The following is a 22,086-nucleotide window of genomic DNA, read 5'->3' on the forward strand; positions in this document are numbered from 1 at the left end:
TGGCTCTCTGAATTCCTGAGACAAATAAAAAGGATTTGTGGGTATTTACTAAGTTGGGTGCTCCCAGAAGCAGACTGTGAGCCAAAGATCCAGGTGCCTGTGAATTGTTAAAGAACTGCTCCCAGGAGAATACAGGAGAGGAATGAAGGAATGGGCTAAAGCTATAGACATGGATGACCCTACTGGGAGCTCTGGAGTATAATTTACACTTCAGAGTTTGTCCCACTTTGGCGCTAAGAAGCACTGGTTGGTCATGCATTTGTGTGTTGGTGGGAGGGTGGGCAGTGTCTGTTAGCTGTAAAGTATGCAGAAGCTGGGGGGTAGGCACAGTAAAGCTAGGAGACAGGGCAGTTCCAAGCTAATGCAAGGGACCAGAGGGGATCTGGGCAGAGCAACAGCAGCCTTTCCCATATAGTAACTATGATCTGTATCTTCTAGGGCTTCCCAGGTGGTGCTAGTGGTAAAGAACCCACCTGCCAATGAAAAAAGAGACATGGGTTCAATCCCTGGGTCGGGACAATCCCCTGGAGGAGGACATGGCAACCCACTCCAGTATTCTTGCCTGGAGAAGCTCAAAGACAGAGGAACCTGGCAGGCTACAGTTCATAGGGTCACACAGAGTCAAATACAACTGAAGCGACTTAACACGCACACATTTGCTGTATCTTTTAAAATTCCCCTTCAGGAGAGGTAATTAGACATGACCAATTGTGTTTTTTAAACATATCCACACACTACTACAGATTATAGTGTCCTTTAGATAAAGTATTATGTCTCATTCTTACAAATCCGGTTGGCACTGAATGATTTATCCAGATGCTGGTCCCACCCTGCCAGGTGCCATGGGGTTTTGAAAGTTAGAAAAGCAGTCAGCTAACCAGGTCCTTGTGGACTTCATAATAGTGCAAACTAAACTCATAACAAGAAACAAAGCCTTGAACATTAAATCCGGTTGCAGGGTTGTTGAGAGCAGACTCTGCAACTCTCCCTATACCATGGGAGGCCCTGTGTGGGCTGACCTGGTCAGAGAGGGCTTCATTCAGGAGGGGGCCATAAATTGGGTCTTGGAGAAATTCTACTGGGAGGAGGGAAAGCCATTCCAGGCAAAAGGAATGAACAGCATAATAAATGGGATGTTTGCAGACAGTGAGACAGTGCTCTTGAGAGGAGCAAAGGGTTTGGTCGAGGCCTTGTGGAAATACCTATCTTTGGTATGTGGTGGAATCACATCACAGAAACTCTTCTTGTCTTTGCCTTTTGGGACTGGTGTCCCAAACGAAAGGAGGGGATATTTGTTTCTTGTATGTAAAGAACAGTAAAGGCTCCATAAAGGGCATGTCCTTGCTGTCCTGTAAGGGCAAGTATTAAACTGGGGTGAACATTTTTAACCCTTTTTATGCAACCGAACTGAACTGAACTGATCCCTGCAACAGTATAAAAATCCGAATTGTTTTCAAGATATGAACTTCATGTAACCATTTATTATTATGAGATCTGAAGGGAAACATAATAAGAAATGGTTACGTGAGGTTCGTGTTGTTTTTCAGTTGCTAAATCATATCCAAGTCTTTGCGACCCTATATACAGCAGCACACCAGGCTTCCCTGTCCTTCACTATCTCCCAGAGCTTGCTCAAACTCATATCCATCGAGTTGGTGAGACCATCCAACCAACTCATCCTCTGTCACCCCCTTCTCCTCCTGCCCTCAATCTTTCCCAGGATCAGGGTTTTTTCCAACGAGTTGGCTCTTTCCATCATGTGGCAGAAGTATTAGAGCTTCAGCTTCAGTATCAGTCAGTCTTTCCAATGAATATTCAGGGTTGATTTCCTTTAGGATTGACTGGTTTGATCTCATTGCAGTCCAAGGGACTCTCAAGAGTCTTCTCCAGCACCATAATTCAAAAGCATCCATTCTTCAGGTCCAACTCTTATATCCATACATGACTACTGGAAAAACCATAGCTTTGAATATATGGACCTTGGTTGGCAAAGTGATGTCTCTGCTTTTTAATATGCTGTCCAGGTCTGTCATGGTTTTTCTTCTCAGGAGCAAGCACCTCTTAATTTTGTGGCTGCAATCACCATTCACAGTGATTTTGGAGCCCAAGAAAATAAAATGAGGTTCATGTCATAAAGTCGGTTTGGTTTTTATAATCCCTTATTTCTGCAATTCATTTTCTCTTCTCATGACCAGAAAAGTCTCATCTCTTCTAATCAGCATTTTCTTAGAGAATCTTCTTATCAGGATTCTTAGTGGTTCCAAAAGTGTGGTTCCCAGACAATAACATCATCACGACCTGGGAACTTCACAGAAATGAACTGCAAACCCACTGAATCATCAGTTCTGCACTGGAGCATGCAGGTGATTCTGATGCGTGTCCAGGTTTGAGATTCACAGTTAGAGACCATCCCCCATTGAAAAAGCTTCCTCTATCTTTTTTATATTCTTAAGAGCTAAGAAGACACTGCTTTATATAAATAATTGGATTTCTCACTCCAAATATAAAACCATAATATTGATATATGGAAAGATAGCTCTCCTGGGAGACTCTTCGGTGTGCCTCCTGCCTCACCCATTTGATAATTCCTGGGTAGAGAATGTTTAAGAACCTTAAATGATCTGGAAGTCCTTTTCTTTGTCTAATAATCTGGGAGAGAGAGAAGGATACTGAACTCACGTACCATTGCTGCATTTCTATGCATATGGCCCTGCTTTGGAAATTTTGCATAAGGTCTTCAAGGACCTTAAGCAAAAAAAAAGAAAAAGTCCTTGAGGCTTGTTCAATTTAAGAAGCACTTTGTAGAACCATGTCTAATCCCAGAGAAAACCAAATTAACTCTCACCACAGAGTTGTATGGAATCACACTCTTAGAAAACATGAATACTTATTGTAGCTAAGGAAGAATTGCCTGCCTTTAACTCCAGAAGTAACCGTGGCCGTGAAATTCCTTGGAAAGACCTCATCAATACTCATGTCTGTAAAACCCTAGAGTAGTTGGTAATAGAAAGCAGAGAGATGTTCATGTCTACTCTTAGTAGAACATGTGGGCCCCAGATCACATTTTAACAATAAAAGATAAATTAAAAGTGATCACCAGAACTCATTCTAAGGCTTGATTTTTTTTCCAGTTTTTCTTACGTGGCATGTGTTAGGTTACTACCAAAATATCAAACAAAGGCCCTGAGAAGGTTAGGCATTAACTCAGATAATCTTGGGCAGACATTCCAATGTGGCAAAGCTAAGGAGATTATAATTGTCTTGTTCACTGCATGTGTTAAACGCTTCTTCCCTAAACTTAGGGTCACTGTGCCATTTTCATATTCTTGTACTAAGAGCTGGACATGTGTTTGTCTCTTCATAAAGCTTTTTCAGTTCCAAGAAATACCGTTCTTGAAATAGTAACAAACTGATGTTTTGTATCTGTGTGTATGTTTTTTCTGATCAGAGTCATTGTACTGGCAGCAACCAGCTCTCCACATGGGAAAGCCCGTTTGTAGTATTTGTCAGATTCCATAGTGTAAATGCTATCGTCATGACCAATTTCAGGCTATCGATATGACGTCATTGCCAGTTTGGGAAAAGAAGACACAATTGGCATTCTTAGACTGGTGCAAGCCAGCTCCAGCACATCACTGGAATGTTTGGAAAACTGAGGAAAGAATAAAAAGAAAACAGAGAAAATAAATTCATGATACTGCTGCTGAGGATAAAAATGATTTTTAATATTGAATTGTATTTCCTTACAGTATTTTAGCTGTGTTTTAATGTAATTGTTATCACTTTGTATACATAATTTTGTTTTGCCTTTATATTCATGAATATCATCCTAATGGTTGCATGATATTCCATCAAATTGATGTTGCATCATTTATCAGCTGTAATTAGGGCTTCCCTGGTGGCTTTGAAGGTAAAGAATTAGGGCTTCCCTGGTGGCTTAGAGGATTTGATCCCTGAGTTGGGAAGATCCCCTGGAGAAGGGAATGGCTACCCACCCCAGTATTCTTGCCTGAAGAATTCCATGGACAGAGGAGCTTGTCAGGCTACAGTCCATGGACTTGCAAAGAGTTGGACATGACTGAGTGACTGACACTTTCACTTTCTTAGACATTTAAGTAATTTTTCCTAATTTTTAATATTGCTATAAATAATGCTGTGTATAACTAGAGTGGTGAATATAAAGAATATAAATCTTGCTTCACTTTTCTGGCTATTTCCTTAAAAAATTCTAAGAGCAAATAATTTCAATTATGAGTCTTAAGAAAATATTCCTCCAAATCATGTGGAAAGTTTGTAACAATGTACACTCCAACCAACAGTGTTCTAGGATGCTTCTCTCACTCTACCTTCACTGCAACTACCTCTTTTGTAAAGTTTTGATAATTTGATAAATTTTTTAAAAGTTACAGCATTGCAATTATTTCTTGGCAATTGTGCTGAATATTTTTTGTGTTTATTCTCATTTTTGTTTCTCATTTTTAAAAATTTTTGTTCATGTGAAGTGCTGCACGGTGAATTAGTCCCTTCCCAGGAGATTCTGCTGTCTACCTCCTCCCTCACTCATTTGATAACTTCTAGACTGGGAGTATTTAGAAGCTTTAAATGATCTGGAAGGCCCTTTTCTAATCTACTCATCCGAGAGCAGGAAAGAGAGGGACACTAAACTTGTTTCCTCCTTCCCCCACTTACACCTCGGCTTTTTCCTGTTCCTCTACTCCAGGCCCAAGACTCCCTCCACTCCTGCCTTACTCTTCGTCACGTAATCCAGACACACCACAGGGCAGGCAAGTTCTTCCTCCGTACGTCTGCAGGGCTCACTCCCTCACTTCTCTCACGGCTCTTTGCCAGTGCCATCTCCAGCAGACTTTCTCTGACCCCCCATCTCAGGTTGCTATCCCTTGCCTCTAACTCATTGTATTTCTTCTTTGTGTCACTCTTCGCTGTAGCATTTATCTGCTGTGTTATATATTTTATTTGTTCATCATCTGCTTCCCCTCCAGAGTGTAAGTTCCATAAGACAGTATCTCTAGAGCCTAGAGAGTGTCTAATGCTCATTAAATAATTGTTGAATGAGTAAGTATACTCAAGTCCTATATCTAAAGGGTAAGTTTTATCTTGATGAAGGCAAAATCAATTTATATGTTCTCTTTAAACAGAGAACATGTATGTTGAAAGAGGACAGAAGATGATAACTATTTGCAATATCTGTGGCAAATATATGTCTAGATTTTTAAAGATATTATGTTTTTAGACAAACAGAGGTTGGTATTTTTATATAACTAAATCTTCCATTGTGATTTTTTTTCCATTCAGATTACACTTACAAAATTATTTTTCATGAATAAATCACATAACTTTTTATATATACTTTATTCTGATATTTTTATGACTCTTTAATATATAAAAAATTTATTGTGTTATTGTGATAAAATGAAGTCTAATTTTTTTTTATGTACCTTACTGTTGGCATAGTTTATTGCTTGTAATGACGTTGGTTTTTCTTGTTATCATGTTTCAAAAAATTATAGGTGTTAAATCTCAGTGGACGTTCTTAATTATCTCTAAGATATTTTCATCTTATTTTATCTCTGTATTTTAAAACCACTTTACAATATGGACTTGTATACTTGAGTTTGTTTTTGATATCACTACAAGTTCTGATTAGATACAGAGCAAATCAAAGAAAACATAATAGGAAGTTGGGTTCCCAGAAGTGGAAATATCAAGGACTGAAGTAAAATCTGCCTCTAGCCACATTTTTCCTGAAACACCTGCCAGGTGTTATTAAATGGAAAGCTGACCCTTGTACTGACTCTAAGTCCAGTGCCTAACCTGTAGTTGTTACTTGATAAATATTTGTGCATGAATCTTAGGGCATGATATCCTTTCCAGAAAAAAGTATTCTGAGGAATAGCCTTCCTTTTCCATCTGTCTTCTGTTTTCTCCTTCTCTTAGCTGCGGTCCAGTGCAGAGCTCCATCCCGACCTGCTCACAGACTGCCTCACGGTGCAGCCCCTGCAGCCCTCCACCTCCCCACGAGACGCTGTCGATAGGGCGGTGGGATGCTCCCCAGAGCCCGGGCCTGACCTCTATCCAGGTAATATCAGCAAATTCAGCAAAGGCAGACCCAGCCACATCAACTGTCCTTGTCTAGGCCTTTCATTCTGGTTAAAGGGAATGCATATATGAAAATGCTTCTAAGATAGTCTGTATTTCATTTTATCAGTAAACTGCAATTTGTCCCCCTCCTGTCCTTCCCATCTGATTCCTAAGCTGGGTTTGTCAGCAGACTGTTTCTTCTCATAAAGAAACAAAGTAAAATAATACATTAGCTCTTTTAGTCCTGGCTTTCTGCCAAAAGTTCAATGTACCCAACCCTCCCAGGTATCTTAAATTTATTTACTTGATTGAGACTCAAAGGAAGTCTTTCCCCCTTAAGCAGGTAACAGGCTGCCTGTGGATTTCTTAATGGAGCAGTCATTGCTGTCTTTGCATTGCAAAAGGAAGCCCCATGTCTCTCAGAAAAAAAATCATATCAGTAAATCAATTTATAAGAATGTCCATTAGTGTTTGACAACCATTGGGGAAGGAAGGATAGGATGGCACTCCCAGAATAGCTTCCTTCTGCCTAGGTTTGAATAATAGATGACTCTATATTTAGAAAAATGTTATGTATGCAGCGAAAAATTTGAAAGGATTATTATGTAATAAGGACTTTTTTTTTTTTTTTCATTTACTTTGTTAGCCTGGGCTTTTGTGCATTTTCCACTCTCTATAATGGTGATGTACTGGTGCAAATGTGGTCGGTTATAGTCTTCATATATGGAAAGCTCTTACTGTCATGCTATGAATATGAAAGCAAAAGTCCCACAACTCTGCACTCCAGACAGTGGGAATTTTCTGTTTTCTGTGAATTACAGATTCTACTCCCACCCCATCTGGTTCCAGCGCCAGGTTTTGGCAGCAGATTGCTTTTTCTTTTTAAACATACTAATAACCCATAAAGAATGAAGGATTTACTGATGCATAACAGTGGAACAGGAGAAAGCCATGCTTGTATAACTTTTTAAATTTGACAGTTCTCAACTGATCCAAATAGACAGGAAAGAGTATTAAGCAAATGTTTTAAGAGGGCCAGTCATCAAGACATCCTTAATGTTGTCCCAATGTTGGTGGCCCTTTATCAGTTGCTTTGGGTACTTACTCCTGGAGAAAACAAAGCCTTAGCTTTGGAGACCATAAGCGATTAGATGAAAAGTTATTTGAAAGGCTGACCAAGTCTGACAAAGGTTTTGAGTGCAGGTACACACATGAAATATGCCAGTGTACAATGTTATCAACACTCAAATATTTTGCATTAGATATATACATGAAAAAGCATGACTAGCTTTTGTTTGCACATATGTCTGTTTGATTTGCCAAATATTTGATGTATGAACATTTATTCTCAAACATTAAATTACAATCAGTTTGAAACAGCCTTTAGGCCATATCCCTACTTATTCAGTCCATAAATCCATAATCTTATTAAATACCTGGAACCCAACAATTAAAGAGACAAAATTGAACAGAATCAATTGAAAAATGGCCCAACATTCAATATAAATAGTTTATGGTGAGGGGCTTAGCCTTGCTGAGTTTAAACCTCCTGGAAACAGGTTTGGGAAGCCATGCTATCTTTGTCTATGAAAAACATTAGTACCTTTGCTGTTTGTGGCATGCAGTATGTGATTCACTTTCAAAACTCAGGAGTCACATTTGTCTTGTGTGCTTTTGGATGTCTGGTAGTATTGTTAAAGTTTTTAAAAATGGCTTTGTCATTCCAAACAGAATTCCTCTTTTTGTTTGTGATGCTTTTCTGCATTTGATCTTCAAAAAGAGCTCTTAGTTTTGAGCCTCTAACTGTGGCCGGCGAGCTGCCAGAGTGGACAAGGAACCTAGGTTACCACAGCATCAACAGAGCATCTTCACAATGACTCAAATTTTCTATGACTCTGGGAATGTTGGAAACAGGCAGAGGGCCATCTTGCTTAACTTTGTTCCTAGAATTTTACTTCTCCAGCTAGCTTATAACTATGAAAGTTTATCTGCCCTGCTTCTTTCTTTATTCCTGCTTCCCTCAGATTCTATTTTACTTTCTTTGTTCTCGACTTAAAAAAAAAACAAAAACTGATTATATTCTGTGTTTTGCTGAGAAGGCAACAAACCCAGAACAGAACAAGGCAAGTGGAAAAACTAAATCACAAAAATCTGAAGCCTTCCTTTTATAGTTCTAGAAATTTATACTTGCCAGGAGTGTATGTTCACACCAGTCTCAAACCTATGCTAAAGATCTATGGAAAGAAGACAAACAGCAAAAAATACCAAAGGAAAAGGAAATTGTTCATCAATTAGTTCAATGTAAAATCTGAAATGTTAAGACATTTTAATGAAGATTAAGACTTGGTTAAATGGCAAAGGGATTTGGAGTCGTTCGCTTAACATTCTATTACACAAAATCAAGAAAACATTTGTTTAAAGATTATCAAGAACATATTCCTATAAGTGCTAATAAATTGATTTATCATAAAAAATTTTGATGGAAACCTGTTGAATGTATATGGGCAAGGGATCAAAATAGTTTTAGCATGAACATCATGATTTTTTAGAAGCCACAATGTCTGGGGACTTGCGGTTTGAAGAAATCGTGGTTTTGAAATGGAAATTTTTAGTGGCTAGTAGAGAATGATTTATAAGATTCCAAGACAGGAATAGTTTGCAGAGCATTAAGGTGAACAGGGAAGATGGCAGTTATGATACATACAAGTCTTGCAAGTTTCCTAACATATTGGCTTCCCTTATTGAAACAAACTTTTCAGTTGATAAGACTAAGTTTGATTGGAAAGGATTGCACAGTAAGACTTTTATTTCTTTGGAAGACAATATTGCCCCAGGTTAAAGCAGCCAAAAAATCACTTGAGGCCACACTGAGAAAGATTTTAAATTGAGTTGTTTACTTGTCTTCTATTCTGAAAATCCCAGGGCTCCCCAGGCCTGCTCCTGGGTTAACGTGAGATTAATTTTGTGATCTAACAGGGAGGCCAGGGCAGTGATGAGTAATTCTCAAGGATGGCTCCTTATATTTTCTGTGCTTTTGTTCGGAAGTTCTGTAACCCAGATAGATAAAGCCCCAGGCCAGTCTGTAAATTTCGGTGGTTTATGTGGTAATCTGAGGGAGAAATATTTTATAGCCAGTAGATCAAGGTGTGAGTGCCACATTCAAGGCTAAACGCCTGTGTAGATCTTCTCATCAGCTCCCTCAGTGAACTAATAGATTGGATAAGCCTACAATTAGTGAGTCTACAATATCAGGGACAGCTTGGACCACTGCCTGGTCTTGGCGAGAGTCCATTCACGAATAAAACATGTTCTGTGGAAGAAGATGTGTCCTGTGAGTGATCATAAAAATTACAGCTCCCTCCAAACTAAAACTGTACTATAGACTCAATAAAACATGGTCTTTGCAAATCCATTAACCATGAAAACATCATAGAGGCCAGTGTGCTTGAAATATTTGAGTCCCACAGAGACCACCCATTAGGTGAAGAGCTAATACAACTGAACAAGGAAATCTACAAGAATGAGGGGATTGTATTGATACCACTTCTGTTAGATTATTAAATAATTATGTTTTAGAGCCTATAAGTCCTATTGAATTATCCCAATTTTGAATGTAACTTTATAGATTTTTCAGGAGAAAAAGCAAATGTTCAGACAGCACAGGGGACTATAGGAGGAAAATACAAGAGTTTCTTAGTGCAGGAATTTTTGAAGTCATAGCAGTTGGTTCTCCATATTTGCAGATGCAGAATTTGAGGATACTGAGAGACTTCAGCATCCAGGGATTTTGGTATATGTGAGGATCCTGGAACCAGTCCCCAAAAATGCTGAGGATACATTCCCTTCCCTTCTCTCATTACTGGAAAATGAAGGCTTCTCTCTTGCAATATCATCACTTTTTGTAATAACTAGTACCATATTAAATCCATAGCGTATTTAGCATACTTCATGAAATAGTTAATGTTTCATTTTAATGTAATGTTATGGCATATGTCTTAATGCATTTTCTACATTCTTGAGTTGAGTATATTTGCTATCTTGGGACAGCTTGCAGAGTTGTAGGGGCTAGAAATAGTTTTAAATAAATGTACCTCATATTGTCTAGTCTGAAAAAGTGGTTGTTAGGTCAAGGACTTTATTAGAAGTGTCTAAAATGGTACACAAATTTCCCAGTAGGTTAAACTTTATAGGAGAATTGTGAAGATCAAATAACATGATCTATATAAAAGTCCTTAAGAAGGCATACTGCATTATAAAAAATGCAATAGTTATTACTTGCATTATCTCAAAAGCACTCCTTTGCTTAGAAGTCACAAGAGCTGAAGAAAGGACAGAACAATTTGGAATTGGTGTTGGACCAACACTAATGGTCCAGTACCAAGAAGGAGGTAGATCCTGGGGTTATAGAAAGGATTTAAAGGGAAACATTCATCAGTAAAGTCATTGGCAAGTCTCTTTGATGTTACTCTGAACTGCTGTCAAAATCTTGCATTGTTTTGTAACATGTCTTGCATCTGTGGCTCATGCACAGATTGCAATTGACTCCATTGAGGGTAGGATCAAGCCTCATCCTTCTGTGTTGTAGGCACTGATAGCTTTAGTTTACAGCTTTAGTCCCTTGCTCCTGAGCTTGTCTTTTAGTATGTGTCACATCACCTGAAAGACCTATGAAAATAGACTGCTGGGTTCCACCCCCAGAATTTCTGATTTAGTAGGTCTGAGTGAGTCACAAGGACTAGATTTTTTTTTTCTTTTTCCTAACAAGTTCTCAGGCGACACTAGGTGCTACTTGTCCAGGGACCGTACTTTGAAAGCCATTGTTCTGTATCATAAAGTGTGGGAATTCGACTTCTAGCAAAGCACGATCTGAATTTTGACTGGTGAGAATTACAATAAGAATTGCCCCTAATTAACTGGATGACAGGAATCCTTTCACAATGTATACATGTAGCTAATCACCATGATGCACACTTTAAATAGCTTACAATTTTACATATCAGTTATACCTCAGTGAAGCTGAAATTTAAAAAGAAGTGCTAAAAAAATGAAGCAAATTTATCATGTGAAAATTGTGATAGAAATCTGTCCACAAAAGGTGATTTTATGATGTTGCTGACATGTTGTGTATTTATAATGATAAGTGGAATAATGCTACTCTGGTACTTACAGTTAAATAATTACAAAGATAGTAAAACTGAATCAAATAGTGGGGGGAAATTACCCTATAGTATATATTTCTGTTTCTTATTACAGAGACCCTATAGGTAGATATTAAGTGTGTCCTCCCACACCAGAATTATAATTGTACCGCTCATATTTTGGTTAAGAATGAGATCTTATAACCACCCAACTGAAGAAAATTGAATTCTGATTCCCAGCCAGCACAGGGCACGTTTGTATGTATGCAGCTAAAATTAATGACTGTATGTTTGCAGGCCACCTAATTTGGTGCTTCAGTTTTCCATATCTACTTATTCCCTTATATTCATGTTGCTTTTCCATGCAAGGTTAAGCTGAATTATTTGGTCTTATAATATGTACAGGTTTTTGCTGTAAAAATATTTTTGTGGGTGAACAAAAACCATTCCATACCCTTTAGGGAGGTGGAGAAGGTAGTGAAGCTGGATGATTGTATCAATAGTTGTGTTCTCACTGGGTAAAGCCTAGGATTATTGTCTTTATACTATTATTTCTCCTGTCTCTCATTTTATTTTATTTTGTTGGCATTCACATGGGGTGTTGGAGGAAAGGTTGGCCCTACTTTGTAGTGTACCCCAACCAAGTCTTAGGAGGCAGATGGATGGCACGATGGAGAATTCAGCGTAGAATTTTGGAATGATGAGCTAGTAGCTTTTGTGATTAGGATGCTTTGGGCCAAACTTCAAGGTCCACAGTTTTGCCTTTCTGCTTCAACTGAATTTACCTTCCAAGGAAAGAGAGATGAGTAAGCGGTAGTTGTATCTCTTTCATGTGAAGAAGAAAGAGAAAAGAAAGTGGACATTTTCAAGATGTTTGTAGCCACGGTGAAATTTCTTTTTTTCCTTTTTTTTAAACATTTGTTAGAGCACTGAAAATAAATGTTAAGAAGAGCATAAAACCCTGACGTGAAGGACATCACTGCATTAGCCCAACTTGTCATGTTTTGCTATTAACAGTAATAAGGAAGCACACTGCAGGCATTGTATAAAAAGGATATGTGGAATTGACCCATTCTGGGCCACCAACAGCACTGACTCCAAAGACTGCCTTATATAAAGTGTCTTCCTCCGTATTGTCAGAGGATTATCTGCCCGTTCAGGTGCCCTGGCCACATCCTGAACCATTAATGCTTCTCTAACAGTAACTGTTGATCCATTAGAAGTTACAGCTGCCTCCTCAGGGCCTTAATTTTCCTACCTGAGTTTCAAGGCTGCTCTAGACTCACTTTCATGACATTGTTTCTAGTTGCTCTCTGAGTTTTGCTTCTTGGACTCCAATCATGTTCTCTCCTAGTGAACTTAGCTGCTCATATCTGGCTTCTACTCTGACTCTCATCATCTCTGATTTCAGAGTTGAGTTCCTACCTAGCCACATATTAAAAAGTCAGGGATTTATAATCTTTATTGGAACCTTTCCCTGGGGATTTAATAAACAGCCTATTTCCACCTTATAGAAGAGACTACAAAAAGTAAAGTACCCAGTTGACCCTTGAAACATACAGGTTTGAACTGTGTGGCACAATTCACATATGGGTATTTTTGAATAGTAAATACTTCCATACTACACAGCCTGTGGTTGGTTGAATCCTCAAATGTGGAGAAACTGCAGAGGTGACTATAAGTTACACAATACCTGCATTGCTCAGGGGTCACTTATATTCATTATTGAAAAGGAAATAAACTCTCATCATTGCATATAAGGGTTTGTTCCTCAGACACATTCACAGGGATGCGTATCAAGTTTTCTGAGAAATGAACTCACTTCATGAAAGTGCATTGCATCCAGCTGCGCCAGAAGATTTTGCAACTGGTAAAACAATGATTTAGGTTCCATATTTCTGAAGTACTAAGGCAGTTGGGAGTTCTAGCTACACAAAAGGAAGGATGGACAGTATTTGGTGTCTCTTTTCTTAAGTTACATTATTGGTCACATTTGTACAAGCCTCCTGATCACTGTGTAGCCAATCTATGCTCAAATAGTACATTTATAAGTGGCGATGTTACTTCTTCCTCTAACTCAAAATAATCTCCCTTTTACTGAGATCAGTTACTGATCTGACATACATTAAATGGCATATCGAATGCTTAAAACATGCCTAGTACACAGTAAATGTTCAGCATCTGTAGTCATTATTGTTACTTTTATCCAAATACTAGAAAAATATATCTCTGTAAAGCAGATAGAAAACAGGTGCCAAAAATTACCCACCACTCACATTGTTTAAGGAATGGGGAAAATATGGAAGCCTGACCAAATTGGAAATTTAATAAGCATCATTCAGTAGAATAAAAGAAAAACAAAATATAATCCTTTATATTTTATATTTTGGTAGTTTGCCCAGTAGTTCATATTGTGTTATTAGTTAAGAAAATCTACTATAGTTCTATAGAGAAAAAAAAAACTGGAATCAGAAACCCACAGGTTCACTTAGTTGGCAATGCCCCCAGAATCACGAAGTCAAAATTGTTTTGATGAGTACCAGTGTTTGTGTATTCAAAAATAGCACGTTTTTTGGTTTGTTTTGTTGTTTATAGACAGTATGCTATGACAAAAAGAATGTGGAGCTACTGAGCCCCCATTCTACTTCTCCACTCAGAGTGTTTGCTTTGTAAAGGTTACCTTTCCTCTCTGTAAAATGGTGATAATGTTACTGATTTCGTAGAACTGTTGTGAGAATTAAGTGAGTTCACATGTAAGAATTCAGTACACTCCCTGCAGCTGGTAGATAGATACTCAATCGATGCTTTCTTCTTTTCCTTTCTCTTTGCTTAAAAGCTTAGAGAATTACTCACAAACCAAGCCTATGTCTGTGACAGGGCCTAGGAGCTCTTCTATCCATTCCTCTTAGTACTGGGTGCTGCTACTTGGAGTTTAGAAATTGTTGTCCTGAGGTAAAGTGTTTCTTCCAAGAAGAATTCAAGTCAAGTTGAGGACTCATAAAATTCCGTATTCTAAGATCCAGCTTCAGATCTATACATTAAACATTTTTTTCAGTTGCATGAAGTTTAGAAGTACATTTAGGCTGGTCATACAGAATGTTGATAAATGTGCCTGGTTGATAAATGAACTTAATCTGCATTGAATCTGTGAAGGTGAAGTAGGTGGAGGAAACAAGAAATAGGATTGATGGCTTTGACCAGTGCAATTTTATACAATCATTGTGTTGGCCTTGATGAGGTATAACCTTGGTCCCTTCTGATATCATTTTGTAAATAGACTCCCAGGATGTGTCATTTTTCTCAAAATGCACTACAGGGTGTCTCGGAAACAATTTTTGACTATTCAGTTCAGTTCAGTTCAGTTCAGTCGCCCAGTCGTGTCCGACTCTTTGCGACTCCATGAATCACAGCACGCAAGGCCTCCCTGTCCATCACCAACTCCCGGAGTTCACTCAAACTCATGTCCATCGAGTCGATGATGCCATCCAGCCATCTCATTCTCTGTTGTCCCCTTCTCCTCCCACCCCCAGTCCCTCCTAGCATCAGACTCTTTTCCAGTGAGTCAACTCATCGCATGAGGTTGACTATTAGCTTATCTCAAATTTCATTTCCATACTTCAAAAACAGTCCCCTAGACTTTTCATGAGGGTTCTTGGTAGTTAAAATGCAACAGCTAATGTATTACACTGGGGCCATCTCTGGCCTCCCTGCCTTCTGTTTTTGCATGGTCTGAGAACTCAGGAGGGTTTTAAGATTTTATATGTAAAATGTGGAAAAGACTTAGCCTTTAGGTGAGAACAGTTGCTCAAAGAATTGAAGACATTGCCTCTTGTCTGCAAAGCCTAAAATGTTTACTCTATGGTCCTTTATGGAAAAGATTTGCCAACTCCTGCTTTATATTTTGGAGAAGGAAATGGCAACCCACTCCAGTGTTCTTGCCTGCAGAGTCCCAGGGACGGGGGAGCCTGGTGGACTGCCGTCTATGGGATCGCACAGAGTTGGACACGACTGAACTGACTTAGCAGCAGCAGCAGCAGCTTTATATTTATTTATGGGACATTCATCAGTCACTGAGAGAGATCACGGAAGCCTGTGACTTCCATGTATTTCATCATATTTTGTTTTAAAAGCTTTCCAGTACATGTAGGTTTTATTGACCCCTTTAGTATTTTATATTTAGCAAATATTTTAGTAGTTTTCTAGATAATAAGTTTGAAGAGATTTTTATACAGCCCTGTGCTTAAAACAGGTCACAGCAGAGCTGTTTTAGTTGAAGGGATCCAGACTACTTGTACTGCCCTTTGCCTAGCATCCTAGTCCTCCCTTGAGCATTCTGTGGAATCCCAGATACAGTGGTTTTCAAATGAAGTTATTACCAGTTAAATCTTCACATTGCAAGCAAACACCTGCCGATTCACCCTGGGCTATGTTGGTCAGTCAGTCAGTTCAGTCGCTCAGTGGTGTCTAACTCTTTGCGACCCCATGAATCACAGTACACCAGGCCTCCCTGTCCATCACCAACTCCCGGAGTTCACTCAAACTCATGTCCATCGAGTCAGTGATGCCATCCAGCCATCTCAATCTCTGTCGTCCCCGTCTTCTCCCGTAAGCCCTCTCTAATGTGGCTCCCCCTTAGGGAGAAGCTGCCAGAAGATGGGCAAGATTTGGTTCTTGTTCTCATGAGCCCAAGAATGACGAGCCATGCGATGGAGAAGTCACAGTTTAATTCTACCCAAGTCTGCTGCTGCTACTGCTGCTGCTAAGTCACTTCAGTTGTGTCTGACTCTGTGTGACCCCCTAGACGGAAGCCCACCAGGCTCCCCCGTCCCTGGGACCCATGTCTATTTTTCCTAAAAAGAGAAAAGTCTTAGCCCCTTGAATACTCAGGATTAGGTTTTCTAAAATCCAGGTCTCTCACTGATATATAAGTTAATGTCCAGAAGAAAGGCAAAAAGTGGAAATACTGAGCTTTAGAAACCCATACAGTCACCTTCCAACAGGAAAGATACTTTCTTCCTCAAAAATACACCTTCTAGGAGCAACAGAGATGCTTGAAATTCATATAATTGAAGATTGAACCCTCCATTCCACAAGTAGATAAAAGCCTTTAAATTCCTTGAGAGAGGTTGTATGTGGGCATAAATTTAGGATAACATATAAATGACTTATCAAAGTCTTATCTTGAAAGTAAAGTAGGAGGAATCTGAAGGAAAAAATGGGAACAGTGTCCACTTCATGGACAGAGTGTGAAAAAAGAGAGAAGGGGAATTTTTGGCATCACAACCAAACCAATTCCTCATCTATGCACATTTCCCCAGACCTAGTGATAGTTGCAGGCTTTGGTTCCCCACTACAGCACAGTTCCCCCAAAGGGCTATTGTAAAAAGGAGAGGTTTCCTGGGAGAGTTCAGAGTTGGTGAATCAGCTCTTGAGTTGACTAGAATATTGCATTAAAAATTAGATTGGCTGTCTGTGCTAAAAATCTGTTTCCAGAAAACGTTCTCTGTGAAATGTTTTCAGAGGAAACTTGAGTGAGTGGAGTTGTCTTGGCAGTATCTGAAAGGGAGGAAACCTCCTTTATGATCAGCATGGTACAGGTAGGAGATAGCTAAGGAATGGATAATGAAGAGTTGGAGAACCCAGTATTTTTTTTTTTAACTAAAACTTCAGCTTTTGTGACTAGTCAGACTTTATTTCCAAAAAGAAAAAGAAATGAGGAACATTCCTGTAAGAACATCCAGGAGTGGTCATCCATTCCTACTCCATCTTTCTTCTTTCTGCTTGCTGACTCTGCTCAGAATGGGATAACATAATACACAGAGGCAGTACTAGATTTATCACGGATTAGTCTGAGTTGTTTGCTTGTTCAAGTTATTTTACTGACTTTCTGTGTAACTAACTCTCTGCAAGTGAATAATTATGTAGGCTGGGAGGTGAAGGAAAGAAAGCTAAGGTATGAGGTTTGAGGTTTCATCTATGTCATAAATTGTCTCGAAAGACCGAAGAGGGCTGCATGAAATGTTGGTCCCAGAGCATTTGAGAGAGCTGCCAGATGCTGCCGTTTGACTTGTAACTAACAGTCTTTGTTCTGAAATGCAGTTGTTTCAGATGCTTTCCCTAACATGAAGTTAATTACACCTGGTATTTCAGAAGGCTTGATGGTAACCTTTGGCATTTACATGGATGACATCAGCAGTTATCTTCTAGTTGTATCCTGTGTATTCCAGAAAGGCATGTAAGCGTGTATCCTCTTCCAAACAAATAACGTCTTTCCTGGCTATAAATCCAGCTGCATGATGTGGAAATGTAATTGGGCAGCCTTCATAGATGTTTGGAGCTCATGTGGGAATATCTATTTGTAAGAGAACCTGAATATTCATGTAACTGTCCAGACATCAATAAATTCTCATTTTACCTTATTTATTTCTGTTCCCCAGTGAACAGCAGTGCTCTTCAGCTCAAAGTTAATAGGCATGTTCTTCAGAGATGTACCCTCTCTTACCTTAATAGAACATCTCCCTAACATATTTGTTTATCGGTTGCCAGGTAGCTCTCCCATCAGGTGACATGAGTGTGCTTTCTTTGTCTTAGTGCACCAGTGACAGTTGCCACTGTTTGCCATCAATTAGCTTGGGGTAGCGTGTCAAGGATGTGCGGGTGGTGTCATTTTAGTCTGACAGCCACCCGATCTGGTTGAAAAGGGATTGTTTCATTATCCTCTTATCAGGGCTGCTGGATGATGATACTCTACACTGCAAAGCGGGAGAGGAAAAAAGACAGGCAGAAAGAATAGATTTTTAGAGATTGGCAATATTAAAATTATTCATGCCTCAAGGAGAAGGGAAAGATTAGAGAGCTGAGTGGGCAAATCCTTAAGAAGCTTCTTTTTCCCAATACAGATGGAATATGGAATGATGCCCTTCCTGACGGAGAGAGAGAGGAAGCGGGGCGGTGGCAGGCGGGGCGGGGTGCTGTGCCCAGACATTAGGAGGAAATAAAAAGAGGAACTAACCCCTTCTACTCATAGGCAACCAGGCAGGGATTAGCTGCCGCCCCTCTCCCATTCTCTCCCATTCTCAGTAGCAAATGCAGCCTTCCAAGTGATCCTGCCAGGGCCTGTGCCTTACTGGAAAACTCTGGCTTGTAGATTTAGGTCATGAAAGCATTTTCTGCTGAACAACAGTGCAACCAAATTGTTTCATGGAGAAATGCAAAGAACTCCAGAAGATATTGGGCCCCAGATTTTCATTATTGAGGACCAAAACTCCTGTCACCGCCCTTCCCCCCACCCCGCCTGTTTTCGTCATTTTATTCAGAATGACAGAGGGTAAGTTTTTTGTAGTTTTTTTTTTTTTTTAATTCTGAAAATTAACCGTGGCTGGATCTTTATGCTCTTGGAGAAACAAACATAAAGAAGTGCTGAAAATGTAAAAATACTTCAAGATAAACTAAGCTTCAAGGGGGACAATTGTGTTGACATTTTAGTAACAGCCCATTTTCACTCCTTAACGAAGTGCAGTCATGCATGAAAATAACTTGTTATCTTTTAAACTGAAACACATTATGGGTTGTAACTCAAAGGTGTGTATTACTCATGAAAAATAAAGTGCAACGTTTTAACCCTATGAGGATTCTTTCCCAGGCCCTGAACCTTTATAGTAACTTGCATTAGAAAAATGGACCAAAAATACTTATTATTAGAGAGTATGATGTATATACTCTCCTGTGCTTTAAAATGACTCTGGTTCACAGTTTGTATGCATTTTTAGGTAAGAGGCCATTCTTCATTGGAGATTTACCATTTTAGAGCAACATATGCCTTTGTCTTCCCCATCCTATTAATTATGGGATTAATTACAACAATATAAATAGCTAAGGAATAAAATCAATGATTTGTTGAGCACTTAACCATGGTCCACACACTGTGCTAAATGTTTTCTATGTATTATATAACTTGCCTCACCATCCTGCGAGGTATTATCCTTACTCACAATGAAGAAATAGAGCTTAGGTTAAGTGACTTGCCCAAGACACCTTGCTAGTAATTGGTAAAGCTCAGCTTGAAACCCAGGCCCACCTGACCCACAGTGCATACTCTTTATTCCTTTAATAGCCACCCTGACACTATCTCTCCCAAGTGCCCAATTTCTGGTGCACCGAAGGAGTTAAAATTTTCACTGCAATTCAGCTGTTTCCCAAATCCTTCCCAGGTTCAAATTTCTCCTGCAGGAAACCTTGGAGAGGAAAGAGAGAGACAAGACTGAGCTTACCATTTGAATGGGCCTCTAATTCTTTTTAATATCTCTGTGAAAGCCAGCTTACCCCCTGTACCCAGACCCTGGAAATAATACCCTGGAGATGAGAGGTAAGTCCATACCTCCTCCCATGTACCAGTCACCAAGCATTAAATGTCATTGCTCAGTGTCCTAGCATTACTTTGACACTGATAATAAGAGAATTCACAGTTTGTGTAGGTTCCCCCTTTCCTATGAGAGTAGGCCCTCTATGAAGTGCAGCACCATGGCTTTTCAAGTAATCATAAATGACTCCAAAAGCAGATTTACTGTAACTTCCCAGTGGCAACAGATCTGCCCAGCAAACCTCTTCTTTGTGTCATTGACGGAGACAGTGGCCTTACAGCCCGCAGCATAAAACATCCGGCTCGCTTGTGGTAACAGGGGCATACATCTGATTGTTCATGAACAGCCCCTCCCTGCCTTCTTTCTTTCCCCATCAGTGGATCGACATGCACCTGACAAGCATCTGAAATCTTTATTTCAGAGAAAAGCACATCTCCTACAAGCTGTTTGTTTTCCAAACCAAATAATTCAGTTAATTTCTTGCCTGAGTTAATTTTCAGAGCTAGAAATTTTCTCTCAGCCACGTTGAGGTCTCTTTAAGTGCTTTTAGGGTAGGTAGAAACAAAAATGGGATTGTACTTTCTGACCTGTAATCAGCATTTTGGTGGTTAAAACTATGCATATGCGTTGTGTGCGGTGGGGAAAGAGTGCCTAGGGATTTCACATAGCCTTTGCAAATGGAGTGTGCAGGAATTCTGATATAGTATCAACACTCTTATGCCTTTCTTTAGGGACTTATTTTGCATTCATCCTGCAATATTGAGAGGCAATATAGTATGATGGTTACAGGCATGTATTCTGAAATCAGGTTTCCCAGGTTTGAATTCCAGGTTCACTACTTATGAGCCACATGACCTGTGCCAGGTAACCTAATCAGGAGAAACTGGAGAAAAGTTTGCAAAGTACTGAATAGATGTTAACTGTTGAAACTGGGGTGTGAGGCAGACAAGCAGATGAAATACAGCAGAGCTGTGGTCCAACACCGCCTGCTCTAAGTGCAGTCTGCTGACCAGCAGCCTCAGCATTGCCTGGGACTTTGGGAACTTAATAGAAATTCAGAATCTAAGCACTCATTGCCTCCGAGACCTAATGAATCCAAATCAATATTTTTCCCTGGTCACTGGTTTGCAAATTAAAGCTTGAAAAGCAGGATTCTAGTTGCCCGTATAGATTTGAACAGGAATATGCCCTCCAGTTGACTATTTTTAACACCTAAGCCTGACAAGGGAGATCTTCTTCCCTGCCTTCTAAAATGATGAAAACCTAGTCACCAAACAATGCCTATGGAAGTTTCCCTGGCTCTGGGGATGGACCCGAGACAAGGATATTTCATTTCGGAACGCTGTGAACGCCTTGCCTCCCTCCAGTCACACAGTGAGTACATGACAACAGAAGTATTCCCAGGGGTGTCCTGTCCATACCCATTAGACATAAAGATTAATTGTTTTCATTTGGGTACAGAGAGAGACATGCCTATTAACCCAAACTAAACTGAGCCTGTTAAAGACTCAAGCCTAAATGTGGTGGTCCCAGTAGCTGCTGAGATGACCTCTGGGGACCACATAGATCAACAAATGCTGCTTTGTCAAAATTAAAAAGCCCAACTGGGTCACCTCCACCTACCTCTGTAAGGGAATGGGATGAGGGGCTTTGGTGAGCTAAGCCCCAGAGAGAAAGAAAGCCTAAAACAGCAGGGAGGCCAGCCGCTGGTTCTCTGCTGGAAGGAGGGCTCACAAATTCATCTCAAGACCAAGCTTTTATTTCCTTGGGGAGTCCACCATCTCTTAATCACAAAAGCAATAAGAATTTCCAATATGTTGCTCTGCCATGCCTAATCAGTTGTCCCAGCTGCCAGTCACCAGCACAATCTAGGGGCTCACCTAAAAGCCCTCTTCCAGCCCTGAAATCAACACTGACCCCCGAGGTGATGCCCCTATAGGTAGCCTGTGTGTGCTGGTTTATTTGATCACAACAGTTTTGTTAATATTGCCCTGGATGCTGGAGGGTCTAGTTCTCTTCCTTAGGCTTTCTTTGATTGATCGGCCTCATTGTAAGCCCCATTAGTAAAGTTTGGAAAATCATTCTGAGTGTGTATGGAAGGAAATGTTTCCTTTTGCGAATGACCTTACCCTTGCACTCTAACACAGACATTATCTTCCCGAGGTTTAAAAAAAAGAAAAATCACTTGGCAAAGCTCAAAAATTTGTCTGTATATGTTGTAGTGGGCTGGTCTATGTGAAGTTCTCGGGTATTTGAGACATTAAGAGATCAGCACTTGCCTGGTCCGTAGTGAAGTGAAAGTCGCTCAGTCATGTCCAACTCTCTGCAACCCCATGGACTGTCCGTGGAATTCTCCAGGCCAGAATCCTGGAGTGAGTAGCCTTTCCCTTCTCCAGGGGATCTTCCCAACCCAGGGATCAAACGCAGGTCTCCCACATTGCAGGCGGATTCCTTACCAGCTGAGTCACAAGGGAAGCTCAAGAACACTG

General features: G+C 39.9%; 1 protein-coding gene across 4 annotated transcripts in view; it reads left to right on the plus strand.

Annotated features, from left to right (window-relative positions):
• Positions 1-22,086, plus strand: part of GLIS3 (GLIS family zinc finger 3) — a 508,364-nt gene that overhangs the window by 411,807 nt on the left and 74,471 nt on the right. For all 4 annotated transcript variants that reach the window (XM_088837911.1, XM_055428294.2, XM_055428295.2 and 1 more), the window contains one exon: positions 5,956-6,097. In XM_088837911.1, the coding sequence (XP_088694037.1) occupies positions 5,956-6,097 (142 nt within the window). The remainder of the gene's footprint in view (positions 1-5,955; positions 6,098-22,086) is intronic.

Source organism: Moschus berezovskii, chromosome 7, assembly GCF_049115385.1.
Source record: "Moschus berezovskii isolate FMDL1 chromosome 7, NW_MosBer_1.0, whole genome shotgun sequence".
Lineage (NCBI taxonomy): Eukaryota > Metazoa > Chordata > Mammalia > Artiodactyla > Moschidae > Moschus > Moschus berezovskii.